This window comes from Carassius auratus, chromosome 29, assembly GCF_003368295.1.
Source record: "Carassius auratus strain Wakin chromosome 29, ASM336829v1, whole genome shotgun sequence".
NCBI lineage: Eukaryota > Metazoa > Chordata > Actinopteri > Cypriniformes > Cyprinidae > Carassius > Carassius auratus.
Genome location: NC_039271.1, coordinates 12,949,975 through 12,977,593, shown reverse-complemented (window position 1 = coordinate 12,977,593; position 27,619 = coordinate 12,949,975). Strand labels below are relative to the sequence as shown.

Here is a 27,619-nt window from a genome sequence, read left to right as displayed (position 1 = left end):
TTAATTTGTTGAAGGGCAAACTAAGAGTTTTTAAAGACCTGTTTAAGACCTGCAGAAATCCTATTTATGATGTAATTTTATAATGTTTTACACTGTAATTTTGCAGTGTAGAAACATGCCAGGGCACCTTTATTCTACACATACTGTACAGTAGCAGCAAAAGCTATTTAGCTTGACAAATCAGGAAATAGGTGTTTTTTTTTTTTCAGAAAAGTACACAACAAAAATAAAAGTCCTAGTAGACAGCTTGCACTGCAGTACATGCGCCAAGAGCCCTGCTATTCAGTTTTCCTCGGCAGTCTCGGTCTTTGAGGCCATTGGCACTAGTATCTGCTCTTACTTACACAATGTCTTATATTCTTAATACTTATATACTGTAGTATGCACTCTTCTTAGACCACCTCTGTCAGTTCATCTGATGAAAAATCTCTTCTGTGAGCATTGGCCTAAACTCACATACTTCTACACGGTTGAATGAACAAGATCAACACTTGGACACAAACCAGAATGCTTCAAGCACTAGCAGAGAGCCTGGACAACACTGACAAACATGCAGAGGTCAAACTCAAAGGCTCATTTCTAATATGAATGCAATTCATCTAAATACGGTTGTGTTTATTGCCAACCTTAGGAAGATCAAACGCATAAACATTTAGGGAAAACTCTACGATTCCCTATTTGCATACAGTAGAAAACTCTAAAGAAAATATGCACCGCTCATGAACAAGATGCTCAGAAATAAATAAAAGATTGGAGAGAGTCATTATACGGGCAGTTAACAAACCACTGAAGCAGAGAAATGACTTCAAATGATTACTCTCAGAGAGAGTTTGGAGTGGAAATGTGGTTTTCTCTTGATTTAAACACAAAACCTCTGTGTTTTACTGTACATTGGAGTCCAATAGAAGATCAGACGTCTTGTGTCTGTTCCAGTGGTTTTTAACCCTTGTCCTCTGAGACCCCACAATAACATAATTTGTTCCAGCCTTGAACTAACACATCTGATTCAACAATAATCAGCCGCTGCTGGATCAACTGAATCAGGTGTAGTTTTACCTTGCATGGCGGCAAAAATCCATCATGGAGCCGCAGCTGAAACGCCTTATTCATAAAACCTCTCCTGACTCTCATCCATAATTGCTTCAACATACTGTCTGCCTGCTCCCGTTTGACTCAAGTAACTGCTTTATAAATTCGGTTACCTTTTCAACAGGTCGAACTTTGACCTTGGACCCCTGCTGATTTAAGCACCCTGAAGGAAACAGGAAACTATTGGTTTGGGTCCACGTGACCTTTTTTCCTCACACGTCCTTTTGTAACATCCATAGAAGAGGGTGCATTCATGCCTGAACACAACCTGCTGAAAGCAAACTGACACACACACTCGGGTTGAAACATTAGATCCAGGCAAATGGAAACCATTAGGCCATGGAAGGTATCAATACATTAGAATATCAAATTTGCTATTAGAATTTGCTTTTTTAATATTTTCAAAATACAAAAAAAATAATAATAATTATATATATATATATATATATATATATATATATATATATATATATATATATATATATATTTTGTTTTTTGTTTTCATTCAGTCATTTTGCTATTTAGCTAATTTTATCTTATAATTATATTAGGTTTATTTCAATTAACAAAAACTATTTTAATAGTTTAAGGTTTTTAAAAAATTTAAATAAAATAAAAAAAAAAAACACTTTACAAATGGAACAAAAATGCCACAGGTACATTTACTTACAATTTAAAAGTTGAAAATACAAAACAATCTATAAAAAGTGTTACAAATAACAGCAGCCTAGATATTTAATATTAAGACCATTGATGGCAGCAGCACACAAAATCACAAAACTGTTAACGATACAAAACAAGTGTAAAAATAGATAAAAAACAGACCCCTTATATACATAGTGAACATAATATTTACAATCAAATACATTTCAGTTTTGAAATCTCAATAAACTTTAGTTAAAGGATTCATCGGGTGCCCATTTTTCACAAGTTGCTATGATACTTTAGGGTCTTAATGAAAAGTGTGTAGCATAGTTTGTGTAAATTTTCTCAAGGGTAGTGTAAAAACACCCTTCTTACCCTATCAAATGCAGCTCTTTTCAGAGCAAGCTGTTTTGTAGCATTTTCCTTTAAATGTTAATGAGCTCTGTTGACCCCGCCCCTCGCTTCCTAGCCTGTATTCTTGCTAATTAACACTTTATTAGGAAAGGCAATTTGCAAAGATTCATTAAAAAAACCTTATACTCACTTTTTCTGTAGGCGAAGCTGGACCACGAATGATTTGCGCGGAAATAGACATTTAGGTAGATCGAGTTGTTGACAGCTTACTCAGGGCAGGTCTAATGTAAGACACCAGTCCAGTCAATGCTGAAACGCTACTGTCAATCAAACTACCGTGGGAGGGGTCTGTCTGAATGATGTCACAAAGACAGGCATCTGAGATCGGCTCGATTTGAGAAAGGGGTAAAGATTTTTAGTGGGTGGATTTTTATCCTTATAGGGTCGTTGTGTACACACACATTTCAGTTCAAACTACTTGTAAAAGTGTATGTAGCATCCGATGACCCCTTTAAAAGTTACCCTGCCTGTTGTCGACTGCATTACTTTATTTAGTACTGCAGTTTTATTAAGTATCTGTGCACTCGTGGCTAAGACCCTCCACATGGATGACACACATGTATGGCTTAAAAACCCTCAGGAAGCCATATCTGAGTTGAAGCTCTTTCTAGACCCAATATTTTCCTTTAAAGACACATTGTCCTTTTTGTTTTGATATGTTTCAAATTTACATGCCAGATTAAACACAAACACTTCTGGAAGATGAAATGCCATGAATTTTGTCTTAGCCATAAAAGACAAGAATAAATACTTCAAAAACTGCATATAAAATTTTCGACAGATATATTACACCATGTGAAAGGAAAGACCTTCAGATGTTTGTAATTTCAGATCTATAAGACCTACGGATGTGCAGAGTGACATTAGCACACTCTTTGGAGTGCAGTACACGAAACAGCCCCAAAGGGGCCACAGAATGCTCCAAACAGGAGTAAAGCAAGGTGCAAAACATTAGGCTGTCACTGAACGCTTCTGGTGGTGTGTGATAACATCCCAGTCAAGCATGTATACCAACCACGGTGAAGACCGCCGCTCTGAATCTGATTCACGAAGTGGTTGACGTTGAAAATGGTGTTTTGGGAACGGTGATATGGAACACCGTCCTTATATCTTGCACCTGAAACGCCTTTAAAATTACGTACACCGAAGAAAATTCAGATGTGAACAAGTGATCATGTCTGAAAAAAGCACCCGAGTGAAAACAAAAGCTCCGTCCTGTCTGAAAATGTCGACTTATTGCCATCTTCAAGTATCTCCAGGGAATGACATTTAGAACAACATCTGCGCCGAGACAAATGTGTTCGTAAGGATCAACGCCGCCGTTTCTTCTAATTGTTTTTCTTCCGTCATTTATCCATCTGTCCTTAATTTATGAGGGCTAAATCACCAGCCACAACAATCTCCCAGAGAGTTCAGAAGTTGTCATTTCCTTCATTTGTTGGTTAAAAAAAATAAAAAAGTCAGATTTTTGCTGTTTGTTTGCAAAAACATCAGATATTCTTGCCTTGCACCTTTTCCATACTAGTGGTTTTAATTTAAGCTAAAAAACAAACCAAACTCTGGCCTCCTTTGGTCTTCATGCTGTAGATGCTAAAAACCGTAACGCACCATGAGTTCTATTCACCACATCTGTGGAAATTATAATAATCTAGTAACTTATTTCCATGTCTGAATAGTATTTGAAGACTTTGCGGATCCATTCAGAGTAGAAAGCCACATTGACGAAGACGGCGGGACGCCTGGCGACGGCACATCCGCGGCCGTTGATGCTCACGCCCACTATGACCTTGCTCTCGCCTTCCTGGCACACCAATGGGCCACCGTAGTCTTTCTGTAAGAGGTGAATCAATAAGAAAAGAGGTCACACTCATGAAACAAAACACAGTCATCTGAAATGACAAGTCTCAAAAACCAGGAACTGACTCGTACCTCACAAACACCTTGGTCTCTCTTGCCTCCAGCACAGATTTTAGTCTCTGTGATGGGCAGAATACCTTTGTGGCTTTGAGAACACCTCTTGTTGCTGACAATCGGAAGCCCCACCATCTTCAGGCTGCCCTCGTGACCCGTGCCTAACAGAGAGGTCAAAGGGTCAGTTTTAATAGAAATGTGATGGTCTGGAAAGGTTTGAATGCAATTCTTTATTTATATGGCCCTATGTGTCTAAATAACTCAACATGGGTTCGGGAAAATGAATTAAGAATATTTAGTTTGTACAAGTTTGTGTTTTAATAATGCAGAGTCAAATTGTTCCACAAGATACAAGCATGAATAAAAGAGGTCATATTTTATCTGAATTTATGAATGGAGCTGTGTTTTTAAAATCCATATTCACACTAGTTTAAAGGAAAAAGAAAGGGAAAAAAGGTATGAAAGATAGAAATAGAAATATTAATACTATCATATCTCGGATATTCATAATATTTTTGTAATAATTCAACAGTGCTCAGACTGAATTATTTAAAATTAAAATTAAATTAAATTTATGCATTTAGTAGATGCTTTTATCCAAGGTGACTTACAGTGCATTCAGGCTAACATTTTTTACCTAATGTGTGTTCCCTGGGAATCAAACCCACAACCTTTTGCGCTGCTAACGCAATGCTCTGCCACTGAGCCACAGGAAAAAAATTTCTAGACTAGAATAGAATAGAATAGTACCTTTAGTGTCTCCCCAGCCGTACATGAGGCAGTAGGTGCCTTCTGCAATGGCACATCCTGCGACAGGAAGTAGCACAGTTCGCACATGCTCAGAGAGAGGGGCAGGCCTGGGCATAAGACGGTGGGTTACCAAAAGAATGGCTGGATGAATGAAAATATGAATGGGCAGATGGATAAATGCACTTACGTCGTGAGTTTGAGCAGGGCCAAGTTGGAGCCCTCAGGCCCGCAAACCACATGTGCGATCCGGAGACCCTGTGTGCTGGTGGACGCGTTGAGATGCAGAAGCCCCACCTGCACGGTGTACTCCGAGAGGTCAGGAACGCTGAGGAACGTGCATGAAACACTATATATAAGCATATATGTCAAGTACATGACAACTAAAATATGCAATTAGAGTATCAGAGACAAATGTTAAGTCATTTTAGCCTTCTGAACATATCTAATCTGATGTGGATCGCAGATGAAGCGGAGCAGAGTTTCTGCAAGTGTGACATATGTAAGTTGGCGAGCGACCCTGGTAAAGTCATCTCCAGTTCTGGTCAAGGCACATAGCATCCAGCCCTGCCTGTGTCTTCATGTGAAGCACAAGATAGCTGAACCCACCAGGGAGCGGATCTGGGGAATGTAGAGATGATCTAAAAGCCAGACACGCACGCTCTCGTTCTCCTTCTGTCCCCCTTTCCCCCCTCAAACTAAACAGAGCCAGCAGGTTTTCACTCAAGTGTCACTGAAGCAGATCCACGGGCATATATCATGCAGCCGAACACAGAGTCTAAACAGATGCACCACTGACAGAGCAGAGAGCCATCAGTCACATCGAGCGGATCTGTCACTACTCTCTCTTAAACCGGAAACTCTGGATCCTCGCGTCTCATAGAAAACATCAACTGACAGATGGGAACACAAGGCCGGGACGGGCCAGAATCATGCACGCCCAAGGAAAACTCAAATGTGGTTTGTATTGTCAAGAGAGAGTGCCTAGTTAATAGTAGATGTAAGATGGGTTGAATGGAAGGATTACCAGGTAGAGAAGCACTGCTGATCAGTCAGAACCCATTCCTCTCTGATGAGAGAGCCACCGCACCAATGTCTGTTCCTGTAGGGGGAGAACCAATCAGAATGAGTCTAAAATAACTACTGTCCACAGTGCTATAAAGATAACATATTATTCTGAATTTTCTAGATACTAAAGCATATTTTTGCCAAATATCCTAAAACATAACGCCATTAAAACACACACACACACACACACACCCATACTGAACAAACTATATTTTAGTGTTCCACATGTTGCAAATGTTTTTAACTTTTTTTTAAAAAGAGACCCTCAACATGTGCAATACAAAATAAACTAAATTTAACATTTTATGAATTAGATGTTATACTCATTCTCAAAAAAAAAAGTCCAATATAAAATGTTAAATTATATTGCAATGCTATGAATGTAGAGCATTGTAACCTGCAATTCTTACCTAAAATAGCTTTTTACCTGAGTTAACCTATGAAATTAGTTATGTCGGTATAAATATCTAGTTCAGTCATGAAAATACGTATGGGTTTACATGCAATCTGCTTGCAATCACATCATGTCCTACATGGCACAAACCGAATGGCTCCTGCTGATTCTGAAGTCTATGATGTTGCTTGCTCAACATTTAAATTATCTGGATCAGTTCGTTCTAAGCCAGTCTTCATCACATTATAAAATTTTCTCTAAAGACTTCCACCTCCCCCAACTCCACCTGTCTAGATCTGCCTAGATCCAGGCTATATGCCTATTCATACAGCAGCAGTGTGTATCTGTTGGCAGTAGCAAGACTATACTTGCTCTACAGCAGCTTGCTAGTCCACCAAGAACAAATACTTTAACATTGCCGCGTCCATTAATATGCCAAAAAATATTCTGAGAGTTGACGTGATTCGAAATTAACGCATTTACATTCTTTCAATGTTATATAATATTTTTGATCTAAATAAAACCAGTTAATTTAGATGTTACCCTTTCCTGTATATATTTAATAGGTGTTTAATCCATTGCAGTATTCTTTTTATCTACATATTTAGATTACCGCAGACTGACTTAGATAATACGTAATACTTCATACTGATCAAACAGGAAGTGTGTACCCTTTCTGAATGCTGACCACCCAGCTTCCATCCTCAGCCCGCTGCACCTGCATCCCCCCAACAATCCGTGTGGTCTTGTGTATAAAACAAGATGGTTTTGGTCCTTCACCTGATGAGAGAAGACAAAATGCATTCATAGCATTCATATTAATTATTTAATATGATTTATTCTGTGTTTTATTTTATTATTTGCATTTAGCATTTTTTTTATTTGGTGCTTGTGGCCACAATAGGCAAGCAGCCCACCAACTGAGAGACACTGCATTGTTAACGTCTACAAAAAATAATTGGTATTTGAACTTACTCTTTTGATGGTCATCAATTGACACTGATTTACCTGAATAATAAAGACATTAAATGTTAGTTTGCACTAAAAAACTAGCAACAATATTATAATGAAGCTAGTGCTGTAAATTAATCGTGATTAAATCACATATATGCGATATATATATGCGATATATATATATATATATATATATATATATATATATATATATATATATATATATATGTGTGTGTGTGTGTGTGTGTGTATTCAAATCTAATTTATATTTTCTGTAATTATTTTATATTTTTCTTAGATACATGCATGTGTGCGTATTTAAATATACTACACACATAATAAATATACACAGCGCACACACATCATGTTTACTAAAACTTTTGTTTTGGGTGCAATTAAACATTTGACAGTACTAAATGAAACATTTGAAGTGCATATTACTCCTTGTAAAAAATTTTTTTTTTTTAAATTCACAACTCAATTTTCATTAATTAAAATGGGGTTATTGTTGAAACACAATGTAAACCAATGTAACTTGGATAAACCTATATACAGTTTTATAGAACTATACCTAGAATATGTTTCCTTTTATAATGACGAATGGCAAGCCCACACAAACAGCATCTCATTCATCAACATGCACTAGCTGACCATCACAAACGTGCCTGAATGAAACAAAATTATAAAAATCCAATTATAATGATTATTATTATAAAAAAAAAAAAAAAATTCCCAGACACAAACTCACTCCATAATATCCAACAGACTTTGAAAGCTACAAATAATGACAAAACACCCCTGGCATGGAGGTCAAGAGAACCTGTCCGTCATCATAACCAGAGTTGTGTGCCATTCAGAATTAAATTGAGCTTTTAACCAGGGAAAAGAGAAGACAAAACAGGAAGTAGGAAACTCACATCGCTCTAGTCCGCAGTAGTCCCAGGGAATAGAGGAGTTGGACGTGTAACACCATGGCCCATGCTTATCTCGGTCTGGATTCCTGCACAAGTTCAACTCTAAGCCCGCGCTGGCCTTCGCTGACTGCGTGTCTCTCCTACACACACACACACACACACACACAAAAACAAAGAACAGGAAATCAGCTACTCAGTTCAGAGAAACAGGCCAGCACAAGACGAATGGAAATGTTGACTCGTATGTCATTGCATGGCAAGATGTTCAAAAGGAATCATATTAATATCATTCCTCCAGCACCCATAAAAGTTTGAAAGTATGAACTCAGAACGGTCAGTGCGGCTCTGCGTTTTACACCACCTGTCCTCGAGGCTACACGCAAGCCAGCGCAAAAACTGCCTGCCAAGCGACTTCTACAGAGTTGACTTACAAAGAAAATAAATCCTAGAGCAAGACAGACAGCCCTCGGATCGCAGGGGCTGAAAACCTAGAATGAAAAATGTGTAGGAAGCAAAGAGTGATAGAGTGGAGAGGTAATTTCTTGTCCCCAGTGACCGCTGAACAAGCCAACACTGAGTTTTCTCAGAGACAACCTTTCGACCCCAAGTGAGGCAGACTCGCTGGCTGGACGCCATTTGAAGAAGCTGATTGGCTTTGATCTGCCCGTGTTTTGAGAGCGGGGGACAGCACTTCCTGGGGTCAGAGGCCACTCCTGCAACATGTCCATCTGTCTGTGCCATTTTGGCTTTTAAAATTCCTGTAAATTAAGTAATGTTAACAGCTTAGTCTGAGTCGAGGGACTACAGGATGCTGAGCGAGCTGCTTTATGGGGCATTTGTCTCCCGTGGAACAGCGTGTGGTACTTTCTGTCCGCGGTGTATCAGTGATGAATATGAGCGGCCCGGCTCTCCCTTCTCTGTTTGTTATCACTGCCTCGGTTCTCTTTCGATGTTGTAATTCTGCCTGATAACTGCCTTTCAAAGCAAACTCAACATCACTGCTAATAAATGACTTCTACAAAGAAGACTGGTTCCAAGAGTCAACAGGAACCCAAGAGAGAGCAAAAGTGCAAAGCAGCATTACATATTTCAAAACCTAGTGAACTGCCTCACTGCCTACATAGACAGCCGCCTTCTAAGACAGCATTCTAACTAGAATGGAACATCGTGAGTGACCAAAGTCCAAAGAATACTTTGGCCGTCCGCATTCCGTGATGGTCTGCACACTGTCTGTGTGATGTTTTTGTCATCGTCAGCAGGGGCCGTGGACATCCATGGAAAATGAAGGACACATAGAAATCTACATAGTCAGGTATATATATATATATTATATCAACATTTTGCTTATTTGCCGACCATCTTGGATCCTTACACTAAACTCATTGCATAATTAAGTGAACTACATTTTGAAAGTGTTTACAGCTTCTTACATTTTAAAAAATTTCTGTCATTGAGAGACAAATATTGACTGACCCGTACTCTCTATAATGAACTATAATTGTCAATTTCTGTAGTATCACCAAATGGAATTTCAGAAATATTTCCATATACTGTAGGTTATTAAACCCCTATAAAATCTGTTCCGCTTCAACAATTCAATCTTTAATGGAAAATCCACAATTGCTTTTATTTTTGAGCTGCAAAACAGAGGTTTAAATAAATAAAAAAAATCCTTAAATATTTTTTTTTATAAATTGTATTATTATTATTACCAGGAGTACATTCTGTTATACAGTAGTAATATATATCTGTCATAAATTCTTCAAGATAATACAAACTTTTATTTTGGCAGGTTGCAGTAAATACCTGTGCGGCTCATTCACACAGATACAGATATTTAAATAGCAGTCTTTTGCGGTGTAATATTTTCAATGGATACTAATCCATAACACAGCTGATTGAGTGTACAGCTCTACATATTATTTTGGACAATGGCAGCCAGTGGTTTTCTTTGAACAATGGAATAGAGTGTATTTTAACTTCTTTTAAAACTGACACATGGCAGCTTTAAATGGTTTCAGTGATTTCATGGAAACATGTACCTGAGTGTGTGGTCGGACCACAGCCCACAAGGAATCCCAGATCTTGTTTTCGACAAATTACCACGGTAACTCTCCCCATTGTCTTCATAACATTCTAGGACACAGATAAAACAGACATGAAGATAAGAAACAATGTCAAGCAAGTATAAACACATGCATGTACCTTCAGTAAAATCAAAGCTCCATGTTTAGATTATTTATGGATTTGCTGATTGTATCCATGCTGTCATGAAGTAAGCATGTTTGAAATAGCATTTTATTAGTGGGGGAGGGCCAATTTCACGTCAGGGGCCACTTTACAATTGGTGGTTGGCAAACGTGTAAGGGAAAAAAGCTTTTGTCTGTGCCAACATCTGACTGAAGTTTGAGTGAATCCAGAGAGGCACTGCCCTGTCTCTCTGACCTGGAACCTCAAAGAGACTCTTCTGGTGAGAAATGTGTCTTTTGAAACACAAAGCTGGAACATGCATAAAAAAAGAAGAGATTATTCTAATAGAATTTTAAAATGGACTACAAAATTCGTACAGAATAATCTTTTTCTTTTATGATTGCTTGTGTGACACAGATGAAGGGAATGTGGGGGTACCCAGAACAAAACCACACTTGAGTTGGGTGCCAGAGCTTTACAGGCATTCTCCATACGTCCATGATGGCGCCTGTGCACAAAACATCTTTGTCTTTAATCATTAAAATTCCTGTAAATTATGACGAGCTAAGTGTTTTGGAACAACACAGTTCATTATGTTGGTAATCATGGTTCATGATTCCTAGCCATGCGGGGCAATACATGTGTGAGTGCGTGTAAGATGTGTGTGTGTGTGTGTGTGTGTGTGTGTGTGTTTGTGTGTGTGTGTGTACTGTGTAGGCTCACCTGTGCTGTCAAAGCTCTCTGACTCACATCTGGGGATGTTGGTACAGAAAGCTTTGCGTACTTTTGGGTCTGTTGTAAAACACCAGGGAATTTCAGAGCCATCAGGGTTTCTGCAAAAGTTCTCCCTGAGATCCCTGAGTGGGACACAAACAATTCTGTAAAAATCACTTTTGCATGTATATTGTTCTTGCTTATCCTTTTTCAGGATGTCGGTAGTGGTTTAGGATCAGTCAGACGTGAGCAAACCCCAAATCCTAGCCCATAACTAGAAAAAAAAAGTATATATATACACAGTTTCAAACAATACTGTATATTTGTATATTAAATTAAACATTAAATTAAGCATCACTGTGAAATTTTTAGGCACATTTTTTATTTGGTCATTAAGTTTCCTAAAGAATGCATCATTAGACTAGTAACCTGCTAGTATGAAAATGCAAAAAATCTAACTGTCACTTAATGGATTCAAAACTGATTCAAAAGATTTTTTTTTTCCATGTGATTTTTTATTTATTAAAAATATATAAAATAATATATATAAAATAAATGCAGGTAAAAATGACTGTACTGTATATTGTTGAAACTCTAAACTTACCAAAAAAAAAAAAAATCTAGAAAACACAACTTCATCTTCATAACTACATTTGATCAAATAATCTGAATCTAATTGGAATCATTAGCTGTTTGATGGTAATTAAGGCTCACTAAAAAGCTGTAAGCAATATATCATATATGTACTTTATGTATATGTTTAGCTATATTACACAGCAACTACCTAACTATCATAGAAATCATCAGAACACTTTAGCAACCACACAGCAACATGTCCTGAAAAACATAAGTGTAGCATGACTCACTTGCATTTATAGTTGTGTGGTGTGTATGAATGGTTGTGAGGAAAGAGGGCGTCCCAGCGCTGACAGGTCACTCCTGCAGGGGTCACATTGACTGTACCCCTGTAACCCTCTCCCTGACCCTGAAAACAAGAGGTGGTCACCTCCACTTCCACATCATTATCTGAGCCTGAGCGAGAGAAAGGGAGAGAGAATGTCAGGAATTCCAAGCGTCAGCATTTGAAAAATGTTTCCATTTGAAAGATGCCATGAATGAAATACAGGAGTAACACTTGAACCACAAGATTTACAAGTCAGTGCACCTGTGCACAATCCCTGGGCTAAACTAAATATCACGCACACATACAAGTATCTGCGGTGGGAGAGTGGTTTCCTTCACATGTGCTAGAAACATTTAGCTTGAACTAAACTCAAAACAGACAATATTCTGATTAGTATTCAACTATGTAATGGCAAAAGTTGTAAAAGTTAACATACCACACACACTGATGTTACAGTACTCCCATGGTGTGTTTTTGTCCATCGTGTAACACCAGGGACGCACGTCATTATTGGGATTGCGACAGTAGTTGTCATCCAGGCCTTTACCTACATGCCTATAAATATAGATACAAAGGAGCATGTTGTAAAACACACAGTTGGGGTGTGTGTCTGTGTATAGATGTGAATATGTACCTGTGAGGCTGGTAGGTGTGTTTATGAGGTTTCTGTGAGTCCCATCTCTGGCACTCTTTCCCACTCTCTGTGTGATCCATGGGCCCTCTATATGTTTCCCCATTACACTTCATACACTCCACTACAAACACACATGCACACAGGTATTGCAAACACCAAATGCACACATAACAATAGTGGAATATCATGCAGAAAGTACAACAAACACAAATATACTGACATATGGTACTCTCAAATACAGATTTGTACAGACACAAAAGCACATTTTCTATATACCGTATTTTCCGGACTATAAGTCGCACTTCTTTTCATAGTTTGGCTGGTCCTGCGACTTATAGTCAGGTGCGACTTATTTATCAAAAATAATTTGACATGAACCAAGAGAACTGAACCAAGAGAAAACTTTATCGTCTACAGCCGCGAGAGGGCGCTCTATGCTGCTCACTGCTCCTGTAGCCTACACTGAGCAGCATAGAGTGCCCTCTCGCGGCTGGAGACGGTAATGTTTTATCTTGGTTCTTGGTTCTAAATAAATGCGACTTATAGTTCAGTGCGACTTGTATATGTTTTTTATTCGTCATGACGTATTTTTGGACTGATGCGACTTATATTTCGCTGCGACTTATAGTCCGAAAAATACGGTAGTACTGATGAAGTCATCTCTAACCTTCTGAACACTGGGGCAGCCCACATTCCTGGTGCCGCGTCTCAGTGAGTTCAGTGAAGCACCAGGGTCCACTTGGATCATTGTCTGGGTTTCGGCAGAAGTTCTGTCGCAGGTCGAACTTTTTGTGCCTGGCAGGCTTGAAACTGATAAATAAATATACAAATAAAAAGAGGGAATACATTTAGAAACAGAAATTCATCAACCAGATCAACCAGCTCAAATTGACTTTTTCAGAGGTGTCCAGCCATTTCCCTAGAGGGCCACTGTCTTGCAGCCTGCAGCTCGAACTCTATTTAAACACACATGAAAGAGCTATTCGGGGTCTTCAACATTGCTAGAAACTTCCAGGCAGGTGTGTTGGCTAGAGAAGAGTGTTGCAGAGTGTTCCAGAAACAAGATTGGACAGACCTGTTCTTCTGGAATAATGATTGAACAATTCAGACAAATTAGCCAAAAATTTAAGCTTAGAAAAGTATGAATTTTGGGTTTGTGTCAGTGCTGGTTCAGCTTGAGAACTGAGACGGGTTGATCAGCATGGTAATTCCTTTTAAGCTGGTTGGCTACCTGATGGAACTAGTTAAAGCCCCTTTCACACAGAGCATTGATCCTGGAAAATTTGTCGGAATGACTTCTGTGTGAATACAAACACGTCCTGGGATGGGGCCTAGTAACTTTGCCAGGATCAGTCCTGGAATGAGCCCAGCATGAAAAAAGGCAGGACCAATGCCGTAAAGGGTGTGTCATGGTCATGACACACTTTAAGAAACCTGGTGGTCTTTCGGCAGAGGTCCACACCAGGAAAGTCTACATTCTACGGGATGACCAAAATGGTCTACCACAGGGGTGCCCAATATTGCTCCTGGAGGGGCCACCTTTACACATGAACCAGTTGAACAAGGTTTTTTGGATTACTAATAATTCTTAACAGGTATGTTGGAGAAGGTATGAGCTAAACTGTGCAGGAAAGTGACCCTCCAGAAGCAAGATTGGACTCCCCTGGTCTACAAGGTCCCACAGTCCTATACACCAGTGGTTCCCAATCCTGGTCCTGGAGAATCCTTAACACTGCACGTTTTTTGGTGTCTCTCTTATATGATGCACACATTTGAGGTCTTGGAGCCTTCACTAATGAGCTTATGAGTTGAATCAGGTGTGTTTGAAATAGGGAGACGTCTAAAATGTGCAGTGTTGGGGGTTCTCCTGGACCAGGATAGTGAACCACTGCTATACATCAGTGGTTCTCAATTCTAGTCCTGGGTCACCGCTGGTCTGCACATTTTGTATTTCTCTCTTATCTGACGCCCTCGGTTCAGTTCACAGATCTCCCTCCTAATGAGCAGATGATCTGAATCAGGTGTTTTAAGTAAGGAAGATATACAAAATGTGCAGAGCAGTGGTACCCCAGCACTGGAATTGAGAATCACTGCTATATACAATAAGCAGTATGGATGTCTTCCATAGATACCCTCAAATCCAGCCCTGGAGGGCCACTGCCCTGCAGAGTTTAGCTCAAACCTTGATCAAGCTCACCTACCTACATCTACTTTCTAGTAACTCTGAATACCATGATTAGTTTACTTGCTTGGTTTAATTAGGGTTGAAGCTAAACTTTGAACTGGATTGGAGGAACCGTCTACCAGGCTGACTTGAATCAATCATCTAAACCAGCCTGGACCAGCTAACAACCATGTAAACCAAGCACATTGTGCCCCAACATATGCTATCTGATGATCTAAATCTAAGTGAACCCAAACCTTTGAAATGATCTGGAAAAATCCCGTTGCTTCTAAAACATCAACATAAGCTAGAATGGCACCATATCAGGACACCATCTAAACAAAAGCCATGCAGAGCAGATGCATTGCTTGACCAACTGGATTTTAAAAAGGCTTGCAATGATGGAATGGACTGGATTCCTGCATCTGGATCTTGCGGCTGATTCCACATGAGGCCTGAGCTCTCCATAGCTAATGACGTTGTGCTAACAGATGTTAGCCAGCCATTTCTCTCTGGCAGCCAACAGACACTCTCACACTCTGTATGCAATCCCAACAGAAACTTGAAATTTTTCTTAATCCCATTTACAACACCAGGAGACTATATGGGTTGGAAACTGGTCATTTATTGGAAACCTTTCGTTTGTACAAAAGGTTTGCATCTCAAAAAATGACATTTCAGGGCAGCAGGTCGCTGTGGAACCAGCACCAACACCTTGCTGATAGGACAAAGGCTTTTGATTTACTTGGCTCACATTACCTTCTCTCTGATTGCTTTCTGCTGTCTCCCCATTTGGCTTGGCCAAATGGATGAGGCAGGTGGACATGTTGTGCTGGTGGACAGAATGAGAAGCTTGAGTCTGAGAGGGAAAAGATCTTATCACATGGAAAAAGGTTTGAAGGGAATTGAAGTAGGAAAGTATTGTTATCCATAGGGAGGAGAAGGTCTGGATTAGCATCTGTGCTCTAGTCTCGAGTGCTGCTCGTATTTTAATGTGTCTGCGGCTTTGTGAGCTCAGCTGGAGGGCAGACAGAACATGACTTCAGTCCATAAATCCTCCTCCTCTTGTTCTTTCTCTATCTTTCTTTCATTCTCTCACCTCTAAAATCTTTATACAGTTTGTAAGCAGTGTAAAGCTAACAACATCTTGGCTAACAAGGACCTGGAAACAATTGACCTCATTAACAGATTGGCTTATGTTCACGCAGTCAAGGCATTACTCCGTACAGTCCTACTTAACTTCTGTTGTCAGAAAGATGACTCTCAAATGACCAGGCCTGAAAGCAATCTCATCTGCAGTCCAGACTAATCAGCGATTGTTGGCAGATAGCATGCTAGCGGCGATTAACAGCTAATGGTACGTCTGTGCTAGGAACAGTGAGGACTATTGCGTAAATTGCTAGCTGTCAGAGACCATATGAAAGCTGAAAATGAGAAGTTTAGAGCGACTGAGTTCCAGAGTGGTTTAAGAGAAAGAGGCAAGAATTCACTATGAATAGCATTTTTTTATTAGCGACAGATATTTACACAGTGTAAAAAAGGGTAGATGCTATTTACACGAAGTGTAACAGATCTTAAATACTATTTATACTGAGTATAAATATTGTTAGATAATGTTTGCACACAGTGTAAATTGCAACAATTAGCATCTTGTTTACAATTCCAAACAGTGATAGATGCTATTCACACCAAGTGTAAATAGAAATGCTATGCTATATAAATTGTTTGTGCTTCATCTGAATGTACCGGCTGCATTGTTGTAGAACGCGATTCACTAAGAAACAAAGACGAGTCACAATGCAGCATGTAGATGCATGTTTCTATTGGCTATGACAAATTTTTAAGAGAACTTTAATTGGTGCCTGTCTAAAAAAATTAAACTTTTAGGTTTTTGTAAATAAAATAAAATAAAATAAAATGTTTACTTGTGTTCATGTGGGATGGACATATTCCAAGCTTGACACGTAATTCCAGTCTTTGTGAATGACCTTCTTCCCTTGTAGTTGACACCTGACCCAATGATGCACTCTCTCACATAGTCTGTGGAAAACATACTCATATATTCATATAATCTGAAACTATAAATGATGTTAACAGATTATACATTTCTTTGACATCCTGATGTGTTTAAAGTCTCTAAGCAAGAGTTTTATTGATGATAACGGCATAGATCTAAACGTCAAGACTTATCATCATGCTTTCTTATACTTGGTTTGCTGTCTGCTGCCAAATGTCTTAAGCACGTATTGTTTACAATTACATTTCACACTTAAAGCCACTGATCTAAACAAACACGACTGGCATTTGCTCTGTATTACAACTAAACATTTACAGGAAACTTCAGAAGAAATGCAAGTAAAAAGTCAAGTGTGAGTGAACTTCTTCAAAAGTGTATTGCAAATATTTACCTTTCTTCTCGTAAAGGTCATAATTGGGTTTTCGCTCTCTTTTTGCGCCTTCAGAGAAACGGTCGAAGGGAAGTAAGTGACATTTCCTGTTTATGTGGTCAAAGTAGAATGCCCTGTAAGGAGGCAAGTAGAGAAAACTAAGAAAACTAAAGACTTCTGTTGGGTCAGAGACCCACCTGGATCAGATGCGCGTCTGTTAAACAATTTATTCACCCCAAAATGAAAATTCTGTTACCATTTACATACGTCCATGTCATCCCAAACCAGAATGACTTAATTTGTTCTGCATAACATAAAAGAAGATATTTTGAGGAATGTTTTTGTCCAGTTATTGGTGTTCAAAACAACACTGGTCCACATTGACATCAACAGTATATACCAAAATAACATTTAAAAAAAAAACAAACGGCATCATAATGAATAAATGGTATGAATTAAGTAAATGATAACAGAATTTTATTATTTTTATAAAGTAAATAATAACAGAATTTTATTTTTTATAGGTGAATTATCCCTTCAAACTTTTGTTTTTGTTTGATTATATATGCATGTGTCACCTGCAGGACTTCTTGCTCTTGCTGCATTTGTGTGCGCAGTCATCCAGTGAGAGGCTTCTACTCCGAGGTGATTCCGGACAGTCTGTACAAAGCAGCCGGCTGTTTTCACTTTTCTGATACCTTTGCAATGTCTGTTTCCTGCACTCTGAACAAAAGAGACAAGGAGATTAAACACAAACACATATGCAGATACTTAAAACACATGTAGATGTACACTCGTAATCTCCTACATGTGGGAGCTGTCACACACATTATCAGAAGGGTCGTTCTCAGGAAATGGTGCCATTTGTGCCCAATTTGTGTCTCTATGTGACGTAAAACTGATATACTTTGACAGATTTTACCCTCTTAAGCATGTGATGTGTAATGCCTTTAATTCTTTTTACAATATACACATTGCCGTTCAAAGTTTTGGGGTGTGTAAGGGTGCTTTCACACTTGGTTCACTTGCCTGGTCCGAACCCGAGTTCGTTTGCTCCCCCCTCCCCCTGCCCCCGCTGGACTGTGTTCATATTATAATACTTGAATCCGAACCGCGGTTTGCTTACATCATCAAGCCAGCAGCTGTTTACCCCGTTGCTTGGTAACGACAGCGCAGGAGAAGGTGGCAAATGCATAACATTACTCTGTGCACTTTTATGTATTACGTTTTTGAACTGTTCGTTTTGTTGATAAAGCTTCGGTACATAAAGGCACTTGCGTCTGTCTTACGAATTTACTGAAAATGCACAAAAGAACGTTGAAGGCGAAAATAAATGAGATTTACAGCTCTCTGCTTGCAGCGCGTCAGTCACGCTCATCAGGAAAGTGAGTGAAACACACACACAAACACACATTTTCATCAAATAATTTGTCATTAAAATCGGTTCACTTCCGCGATTTGGTACGATTGCGTTCACATGAGAACCGTACCAGAGTTCACATGAAGTGAACCCCAGACCACCGTTTTTAAGTGGACTCAGGTACGGTTCGCGGGTGCGGATCCGAGTACGGAAGACAGCGTTCACATCATCCAAACGAACCGAATTCTGACGTCAATCGACCCCAGGTGCGCACCAAAAGTGCTAGTGTGAAAGCACCCTAAGATGAAGAATCAGTCTTCAGTGTCACATGATCCTTCAGAAATCATTCTAATATGCTGATTTGCTGCTCAAGATATATCTCTTATTATTAGCAGTGTTGAAAATAGTTAATTGTTTTAAGCATAAAATATGTTGCATTAATTCCAAGATACTTTGATGTCAAACAAAAGCAAGCAGAGTGAACACAACTAGAGTCATTGGCATTCATGTCCTTTCACATTAGCAAAATCAGGTTCTTGTTTACTATTTTATGACTGTCTCTTCTGCAGAAATGAATGAGAGGCCAGTGAGAGGGGCCCAGGCTCTCATGATTCACTGCACTCCGAGGACATCCCTGAAGTCAGCTTACATTCATGGGCAAAGCTATGAATATCCATAATCTTTCTAGTGGTTTCAAGTCCAACATCTTCTTTACATTCTTTATTTGCTGATCTGCACTACTAAACGTTAAACATACCGAGACAGTTCGCCCAAAACTTAAAACTCTGTCATTACTGTCTCATATTGTCTTATCAAAGTAGTTTATACAACTCGTGTACATTATTTCAAGATTTCCGAATCATATGAAACCTTTATGTGAAGAAAGCACTGAAATGTAAGACATCTTTTTACTGCTAATTTTCCCAACAGTGAGCTTTAACGGCAGGAACCGGACACTGAGTCAGAGAGTTCATCCAGTGCATGTGTATTTGAGGCTTCTGGACTTGTGAAGCCCATCTGAAGTCAAAAAAAGTGTTGCGTTTGTAGGCTTCACAAGGTTGCTCGCAAGTATTCATTTGCAGACCTTCAAAGCACACTTCTGCCTAATTCACAGTGATGTGGACTTCACAGCAAACTACTACTGTAAGGGTTTAAGGCCCCATATACTTCAAGTGAAAGTTGGAAAACTGATGCAATGTCATTTCAAACAAAATTGGGCCAAAACAAGTTTGTTTGCAGTTTGCTTTGGAAGTTTGAAAAAACTTGCCATATCTAGCTTTCCAGAAAATTAGCTCCGCTGGTGAACTCCTTCAAACCATGTCCATGTGTAGGTTTTCAGTAGTGCAGAGATGTATGAAGCAAACCTCTGGTATGCTGTTGGTCAGCACGGCAAATCTGCATGATCAACTTGAACTTGAGTGGAATCTGTGTGGGGAACTTATTCGCCCTCAGACGAAACACTGCGGGTTTCACCAAGCATGACCTCTGGGACAGGACTAAACTTGACCCAATCATTCTTTTGAAACATTTCAGTTGCTCACAAATTGGACTAAACAACTTGTTGTAGGAATCCGTGTGCAAGAACCATTGAATCACAAATGTTACCAATGAACAACTCAAATTTCAGTCTGTTCCGCACACAAATCTATTGAATGACTCCCAAAACTCGGAATATAGCATACAAGTTTATATGTATTCCTTTTATGATCGTTTTATTTTTGTCTAATGTAGTTTTAAGTTTTACAGGTATGCTCGCTTCATTTTGGGTTAACGATCACCTTTTAAAAAAGTTAATAAAAGTCTACATATCTCTCCCATATTATCGTGCAGTAGTCTTGGGCCCGGTGCCTTGATTGTTAAGTGATTTGGTAAACTGTTGAAAATCAGCGGTGTAAGGTAACACTCAGTTTGTTTCAGACACGTGCAGTGCTGGCAAATCTCCTTCCAAACTCTTGTGGCTTAAGCGGTTTTGGTGAGAACACATTATTAATGTTTGGGCCGCATCTGAACACATCTGGATTTCATCGAGTTGCTCTTCAAACATTGATCTTTTCCTTCAGCGCCCCAATTAGACTCCTTTAAATTCCTCTTTCTGGCCTGTCGGGGGCATCTTTATCTCCCAGACTGCTTATTAGATTTGGCTAAATCTCTTCCTTAAATAACAACGGGATGGTGTGTTTATGGTAGAAATGAGGACGGGCATCAGAGAAACATCAGCATTAATGTTTTCAGTCTGACTCACTAATGTCCTTTCCTTTCCTAAAGCTTCAGTGAAAGTTTGAAGAACTTCTCGTTCTGTGTTTACGCAGCACATCTGGTCCGGTGGATATTTGCAATAGTGAAATATGGGAGAAATTGCTCTGTCCAGATGTTGCACAGCATGTCAATAGCTTTAGAGAGTCCATTCACCTTATATGTGCTTTTGCCCATTGCGGGAAATGTGCACACTGGGAAGGGACTGTAGCATTGCTGTAGTGGATCAAACGATTCATGTCAATGTTATTCAGCATCAGATTAAGTGTACGTGTTAACGGTTTTATAAAACTTTTGCAGTTTCAGACCCCCTGAGGGCAATACTGCAGAAAAGTGTCTTGCTAAAAGACACAATGGTGGTAATGAATGGCTCATCACGTGTGGGATTTGAACCTACAACCTACCAGCCCAGATCTTTGACCAATAGGCCACACCAACCCTCTGCTCTACGTGATGCATGTAGCATCTTCAGGCTTCAGTTTATGAGACTGAAACATGAGAAAAGGTCAATGGATTTGTGCAAAATCCAAACCAAATATACATTAGTGTGAATGAGGACAGTATGAAAACTATGGCTTCCTAAACATAATTATATTAAAAACCACTTGGATTGTTTATTTGTGTTTTTAGCTTTCCACCTAAAAGTTGGGAGGACTTTCTGTTATTAAATTGATTTAAACTCAAATGAACCCCTCAGTCGCTCTGTGTGGAGAAAAAGATGAGCTCCTTTTTCACCAATAGTCTACTTAACCTTCCAACAGTTTACTGTGATAACCATAGTTTCTACTGTACACTGTAAATATGTCAACTTTAATAATATCTTCATGCATTTCTAAGAGTTCAGAGTTTCAGCTCAAGTTTCTTCATCAGTAAAGTCATTCAAAACGGCTGAGAAGTGCAATGAACTTACAGCTGGTCGTAACCTACTGCCGTAACCAATTTGCAACAATTAAACTTTATTCAAAGGTAATAAAGTTTAATTAAACCCAATTTTAGAGCCTTGGGAGTGAGAGTTTACAGTGCACTTTGGCATTAATACGAGATCTCCTTCAGAGGAAGAATTCTCTGGGATATTTTTGCCTTTTTATTTTATTTTATTTTTGTATTTCTTGTGAGGACACTGATGATTTGTAGTTTCACTAGAGTATGACTGCAGTAAATATGGTATTTGATCACCATGGTAAGTCTTAAATACAAAACATACACAAAATAATATCCAATATCCTCACAATCACAGGTACCCTAAAAAAGCACATCACTTAGCCTATAAAAAAAAGAAAGAAAAAAATATCTACATGAAGTAGTTATGAATACATAACTTAATGACCTTCTGTTTAATTGATGTGATATTTCTCAAAGAAATCTAACAGTCACATATTTGCATTGTGTTTTAAACGATTTACACGATCAGTTCATCAATAACGCACTTTGACTTCACTTGCGCATTACGCGCTGGTCACTCACCCACTTCCACAGAAAGTACGACGAACAGAAGAGCTTGATAAATCCACATTATGTCCGATTTCACGATTCTCGGTCTTATGTTCCAGGATTTGGGATGGAGAGTTTATAAGGTCCGAGCTGGTGCTGCTGCTGCTGGTGTGAGTGAGAAACGGATCGCAGCGATCTCTATCTTCTCTCTCACAAACACACACACACACACACACTCTCTCTCTCTCTCTCTTTCACACACACGCACGCACGCACGCACGCACAACATTTGCGTTCATTGGCGAGTTTAATCTTAAATTTAGAAGTGGATGTGGGATAATCAGAACACAGACGGATGAACGCGTCATTTCCTAGAGCTTTGACTGATAACCACATTAGAGAGATGCAGTCATGAAATGTGCGTATTAAGCGAGTGATGACTAATAATAATAATAATGAAAGTAGCCACTCTTAAACCGTGATTGTTTTGTGGAGCTTCTTGTTATTAAAATCTGCTTCGTTCGTCATATGTGTGTCAAAGTTATAAATATAGGTAGGGACATTAACACTATCACTGCTATCAGTGGAACACAAAATAGGAGAAACATTGTTCTGCTGCTCTTTTCCATGCAATTACAATGAACTGGAGCTTTTGAGCTTCAAAAAAAAAAAAAAGAAAGAAAAAAAAAAAACAGCATAAAAGTACATAAAAGTGGTTCATGTGTCTCATGCATTACATATTCCAAACTGTCTGAAATAGACTATTTTGGCTCAAATTTACAAATCAATGTATTTGACCTGTACATTTTAATTATCAGCATATTTCTTGATAGAAAACTTTTTTCTCTCTATTTGAGACATTCTTTAGTGGTCAACCATGTTAGTTTTATTCAGACATCAGAGCTCATTTAGAGTAAAATCTTTATAGCACATAAAAGAAAAGGCTTGTATAAGCAACTGACCTTATATTCATTTTTACACAATTTATGGGAAGTGAAGAAATATTTACTTGTAATTATTGCAGACTTCAAACTCAGCACTGTAATATAGCAACACATTTAAATGGGAAAAAAGTAACACATCATCAGTATCAATGCTTGCACCCATGGTTAAATTAAACAGTCCCTAAAAAGTGCATTTGAGACAGCTACCCTTTTGACATTAGTTCCTATTCACTATTATTAATCAGTAACCAGAAGACAGAACCAATCCTAAGAAAAATCAGGAATCAAAGTGAACTTCTGAGAAGTTACAGCACAGCCCTTCACCATGAAACTAAGCTATCCAAGAGACTAAAGCAGTCATCTGTAAGGTCACCTCCAGGCACAGAGCAGTTTGATTGCAATCTGAAAATGAAATCATGGGAGTAAGTGAATGGCTGACCACTTCACACCCACCCTGTTTTTCCACAGCAAAGCCAATGTATGCAGTATAAGCTACAGCATCAATAAAGAAAGAATCTCCCGCTTTGGATGCTGGTCAGAGTGGCACAGCTGGAAGCAATCCCATTCCGATTGCCGATCGCCGGGCTTCATGTTTAACTAAGTGTTCTTGAGTATTTAGACGCGAACCATGTGGAGGGCACAATCGTTATTTCACAGGAAATCCACACTTTGGCCGTTAATGGGCAGTTCTAAATACCCTCTAGAGAGCGAGAAAGAGACATAGAAAGAGGTGAAACGCAGACTTTGGATTCTTTCTCATTAAGTCGCGTGGAGCTTTTAAAGTTGGCCGAACTGTTGAAATGTTTGCATTGTGTTATGTGTGGCGAGCAGGTGGGCCCAAGCCGCATGCTGGCCAGCCAACAGCGGTAGAGCCCAGATGTCAGTCAGAGGGGAGAATATGGCCAGATCAAATGCCTTAACTTAAATATATCAGGCTGGGCTTCAATCCCCGTGGGCGGCACGACCTGGTGAAGCCCATTACAAAGCTGCACAATTGGAATTAATTCCACCCTTTTCCACTGCAGGCTTTACTGTAACAAGAACTAGTTTTACAATAAGATTAAAGGGTCTTTATTGAGCAAACGATAACAAAACAGTCCCATTTGTCAGAACATCTGTCCACGTCATGTATCACACTCCAGAGTGACAGCTGTTCTGTGGGATGGGTCTGCTCAGGACAAGCACTTCCCCGCATGATACAGTGACAAGCATCAGGACATTTTATGCAGCTTTGTGTTGAGTAGACAAATCTCATTTGTCCAAAATCTTGCTTCACATAACGTGTGCTAATAACTTGCAATGCAAGGAAAGTAGTGAGATAATTATATACCTAAATAAGATGAATAATGGGGGAAAAAAGTAGCGTTGGACTTGATTCTATCCATTGGTTGTTGATTGGATGGAGGCATATCTGAATGCAAATGTAGCTGATTTTAAGAAATGGAAAGGGTTTAAAGGAATAGTCCTCTCAAAAAATAAAATTTCTGTCACATACTCATCATACTCACCTTCATATAATGCCAAACCTGTATGCATTTTGATCTTCTGAGGAACACAGAAGAAGATATTTGGAAGAATGTTGTTAGCCAAACTATTTCAGATCCCATTGACTTGAAGTTTAAATGTTGGTTTAATGCTGTTACTGCAAAATATGCAGGTCCATGGTTTATTATTAATCGTGTAGTGATATATGAAGCAATGTTCACACAAAAGTCACTTTAACACTGAAAAGCTTTCTGTTGGTCAACGCAGCAAATTTACATGATGAACAACTTGAACCCGAATCAAGATTGCATGGGGAAATCTTATGTGAAATTCCCAATCTTGTAGATTTGAAATGACTGGAATGCCTGCAAACATTTTCCGAGCTATTTTGAATGTGACTGCATCCTAGGGGTAGGGATTGCCACCTAGCAAATGCATAGCAATATCCTAGAAAGGCACCACTTACACCTTCTGTTCTGTCCTCTGTTTCTTCATCTTGCTGACTGTGGCTATAACCTCCTGGCACTGTCCCAGCACAGCCATTGAGTCAATGAGCCATTGAGTTTATGTGTGTGATCTTGCTCCAAAAACGCTTGTTCTTTTTAGAGAACACTTCATTAAAGTACCATCAGAACTCCCGTCTGAACCCCAGCCAGTCCTCCAATCTCTGTTTCTTGCCGTCTCATTCATTAATTGCCATTCTTATTCTTTCTGATTGTATCTGTTTGTCACACTCCCAGACAGTCTCTATCTCCATTACTGCTTTTGCTCAAACTCTCCTCATCAATGTGAGCGCTGTCGCCTCAGAGGAGCATGTGTGCTTCGGCTTCAGGCGTTATATTGCAGCTGGACAGAGAAAAAGCTCAGATATCAAGGGAGGAAAAGCAAACCATGAGCACAGAGGTCTCAGAGTCACATTAGGACAACACAGGCCTATTAAAATACAGGGGGAATATTAGAACAGGACTGAGGTAAAGTATGGATTAGAGCTTTGTGTCTTGTACCTGTGAATTACCAACAAGGGGTCAATGTTTGGCTGGCTGCAATGGGCCAGATTGCCCCTACTAGCAGAAGTACTAGTCTGCAAAAAGTATTATTTTATCATTTACAGTAATCAAAGGATATCGTTTTCATTTACAGCCATAGAAAATAGCCATGTGTTCTGAAATAATACTTTTTTTGCAAGCTACATGCAGATCATTAGCATTTTATTGTTTTATTGTATATTTTGTTGTTGTTTTTACGCTGTTCTGTTTTTCGAAAAAGCTCACTCACATATCTCTCACCCATTTTCCCCATTTGGCTCCTTTCTAATTATCTTGTTAGCATCCTTTACTGTTGGGATATTTCTAAAGTAGGGAAAAAATACTTTATTCTTGTGTAAAAGAAGTGCACTTATTTGTATTGAATATGCACTTGTAGTGTACTTCAAATTAAAAAATTATATTTATTAAAAATTCTGGACACGCAGATAAGTGTATTTGAAAGCAGTACACATTTATGACGTTTATGTTTCTTAACCATTTCAGTACACTGTTCTTTAAAGTACATTTTTATTATCATATTAATATTGTGTTATTATTACAGGTGTAAATGTAAATTTCAATGTTATAAGTTTCAATAGAAAAAAAAAAATTTAAAGGTCAACAATTGCATTTAATATAAATTTAAAGTATAGTAAATATACATTTTCAGTTAAATATATTATTTTAAAGCATATTATTTCCATAATAAGTACTCTTTTTAAAATTATTGTAAAGTGTTTTTGTTTTTCACAAGGGTATTGTTGTGTCAACATATGTCAGGAACTCTCCATCACAGCCACCCCAATCATCACCCGCACCTGACTTTCATCAAGCATGATCCCAATCACCGTAGTACTGATCACCTGCACCTGCACCCAGCAATCACTCCACAGGATAAAGACACCTTCACCTCAGTACTCCAATGTCCGGTCTACTGTTCACTAAGGTGAACTGGTGTCCGACCATTTTCCACTAACCTATTCATTCTTATGTCCTTAGATCCCCATGGGTCCCAAGGGATTCATTCGACCATCCAGGTCACCGGCTGCCTCCAGTTTCTTCTTCGTGGGCAAGAAGGATGGGGACTTGAGGCCTTGCATTGATTATAGAGTCCTGAATTCACAGACAATCAAGCTGCCGTATCCACTTCCCCTGGTCCCTGCCAGCCCTGCCATGGAGAGAAACTCCATGGAGCACACATATTCTCCAAGCTGGACCTGCGGAGCCCTTATAACCTCGTTCGAATCTGCAATGGGGATGAATGGAAAACAGCCTTCATTACTCCTTCTGGTCACTACAAGTACTATATCATGCCATATGGACTCGCCAACGCCCCCTCTATCTTCCAAGGTTTCATGAACGAGGTGTTCTGGGAATTTCTTCAAGTCAGTCATAGTTTACATCCTAATCTATTCCCGGAACCTTGCCGAACATCGCCACCACGTGCGCAGATCCTCCAGAAGCTCAGACAACACCATCTCTTCCTAAAGCTGGAAAAGTGTGAGTTCCATTGCTCCATGGTGCAGTTCCTTGGGTGTAACCAGCACTGAAGGTATCCAGATGGACCTGGGGAAGGTATCCACAATCAGGGATTGGCAGTTCCACAATCTGTGAAGGAACTCCAGAGGTTCTTAGGATTTGCTAACTTCTATGAATGTTTTTTTCAAGTCCACATACTGCACCCACTGACCTCTCTCCTTAGAGGTAAGCTCAAGTCCCTCTCCTGGACTTCCACCACCCAGGAAGCATTCCAAGACCTGAAGAACCTGAAGGCCTTTAGCACGGCTCCCATCCTTCGCCACCTGAATACTGAGTTCCCGTTTGTGGTTGAAGTGGATGCCTCCACCACCGGCATCGGAGCCATGCTATACCAGCAGTTCGGTGAGCCTCCCTGCTTCCAGCCTTGCGCTTACTATTCCAGGAAACTGCCCCCAGCAGAGCAGAATTACGACATTGGGAACAGGGAGCTGTTAGCAATCAAGCTCGCTCTAA

The 27,619-nt window shown here is 39.3% G+C and overlaps 1 protein-coding gene across 1 annotated transcript; it reads right to left on the bottom strand.

Annotated features, from left to right (window-relative positions):
• Window positions 1-1,744: 1,744 nt before the first annotated feature.
• Window positions 1,745-22,450, bottom strand: hgfa (hepatocyte growth factor a). The gene is made up of 18 exons (XM_026209658.1): window positions 22,207-22,450; window positions 17,708-17,852; window positions 17,151-17,263; window positions 16,668-16,782; window positions 13,246-13,388; window positions 12,579-12,699; window positions 12,381-12,499; window positions 11,907-12,072; window positions 11,050-11,183; window positions 10,179-10,272; window positions 8,140-8,276; window positions 7,244-7,276; window positions 6,940-7,048; window positions 5,834-5,908; window positions 4,997-5,134; window positions 4,810-4,916; window positions 4,078-4,220; window positions 1,745-3,979 (listed from the first exon to the last, which is right to left on the bottom strand). The coding sequence occupies exons 1-18, from the start codon at window positions 22,253-22,255 to the stop codon at window positions 3,797-3,799; spliced, it is 2,124 nt and encodes a 707-aa protein (XP_026065443.1). The 5' UTR covers window positions 22,256-22,450; the 3' UTR covers window positions 1,745-3,796.
• Between the last annotated feature and the right edge of the window lie 5,169 nt (window positions 22,451-27,619).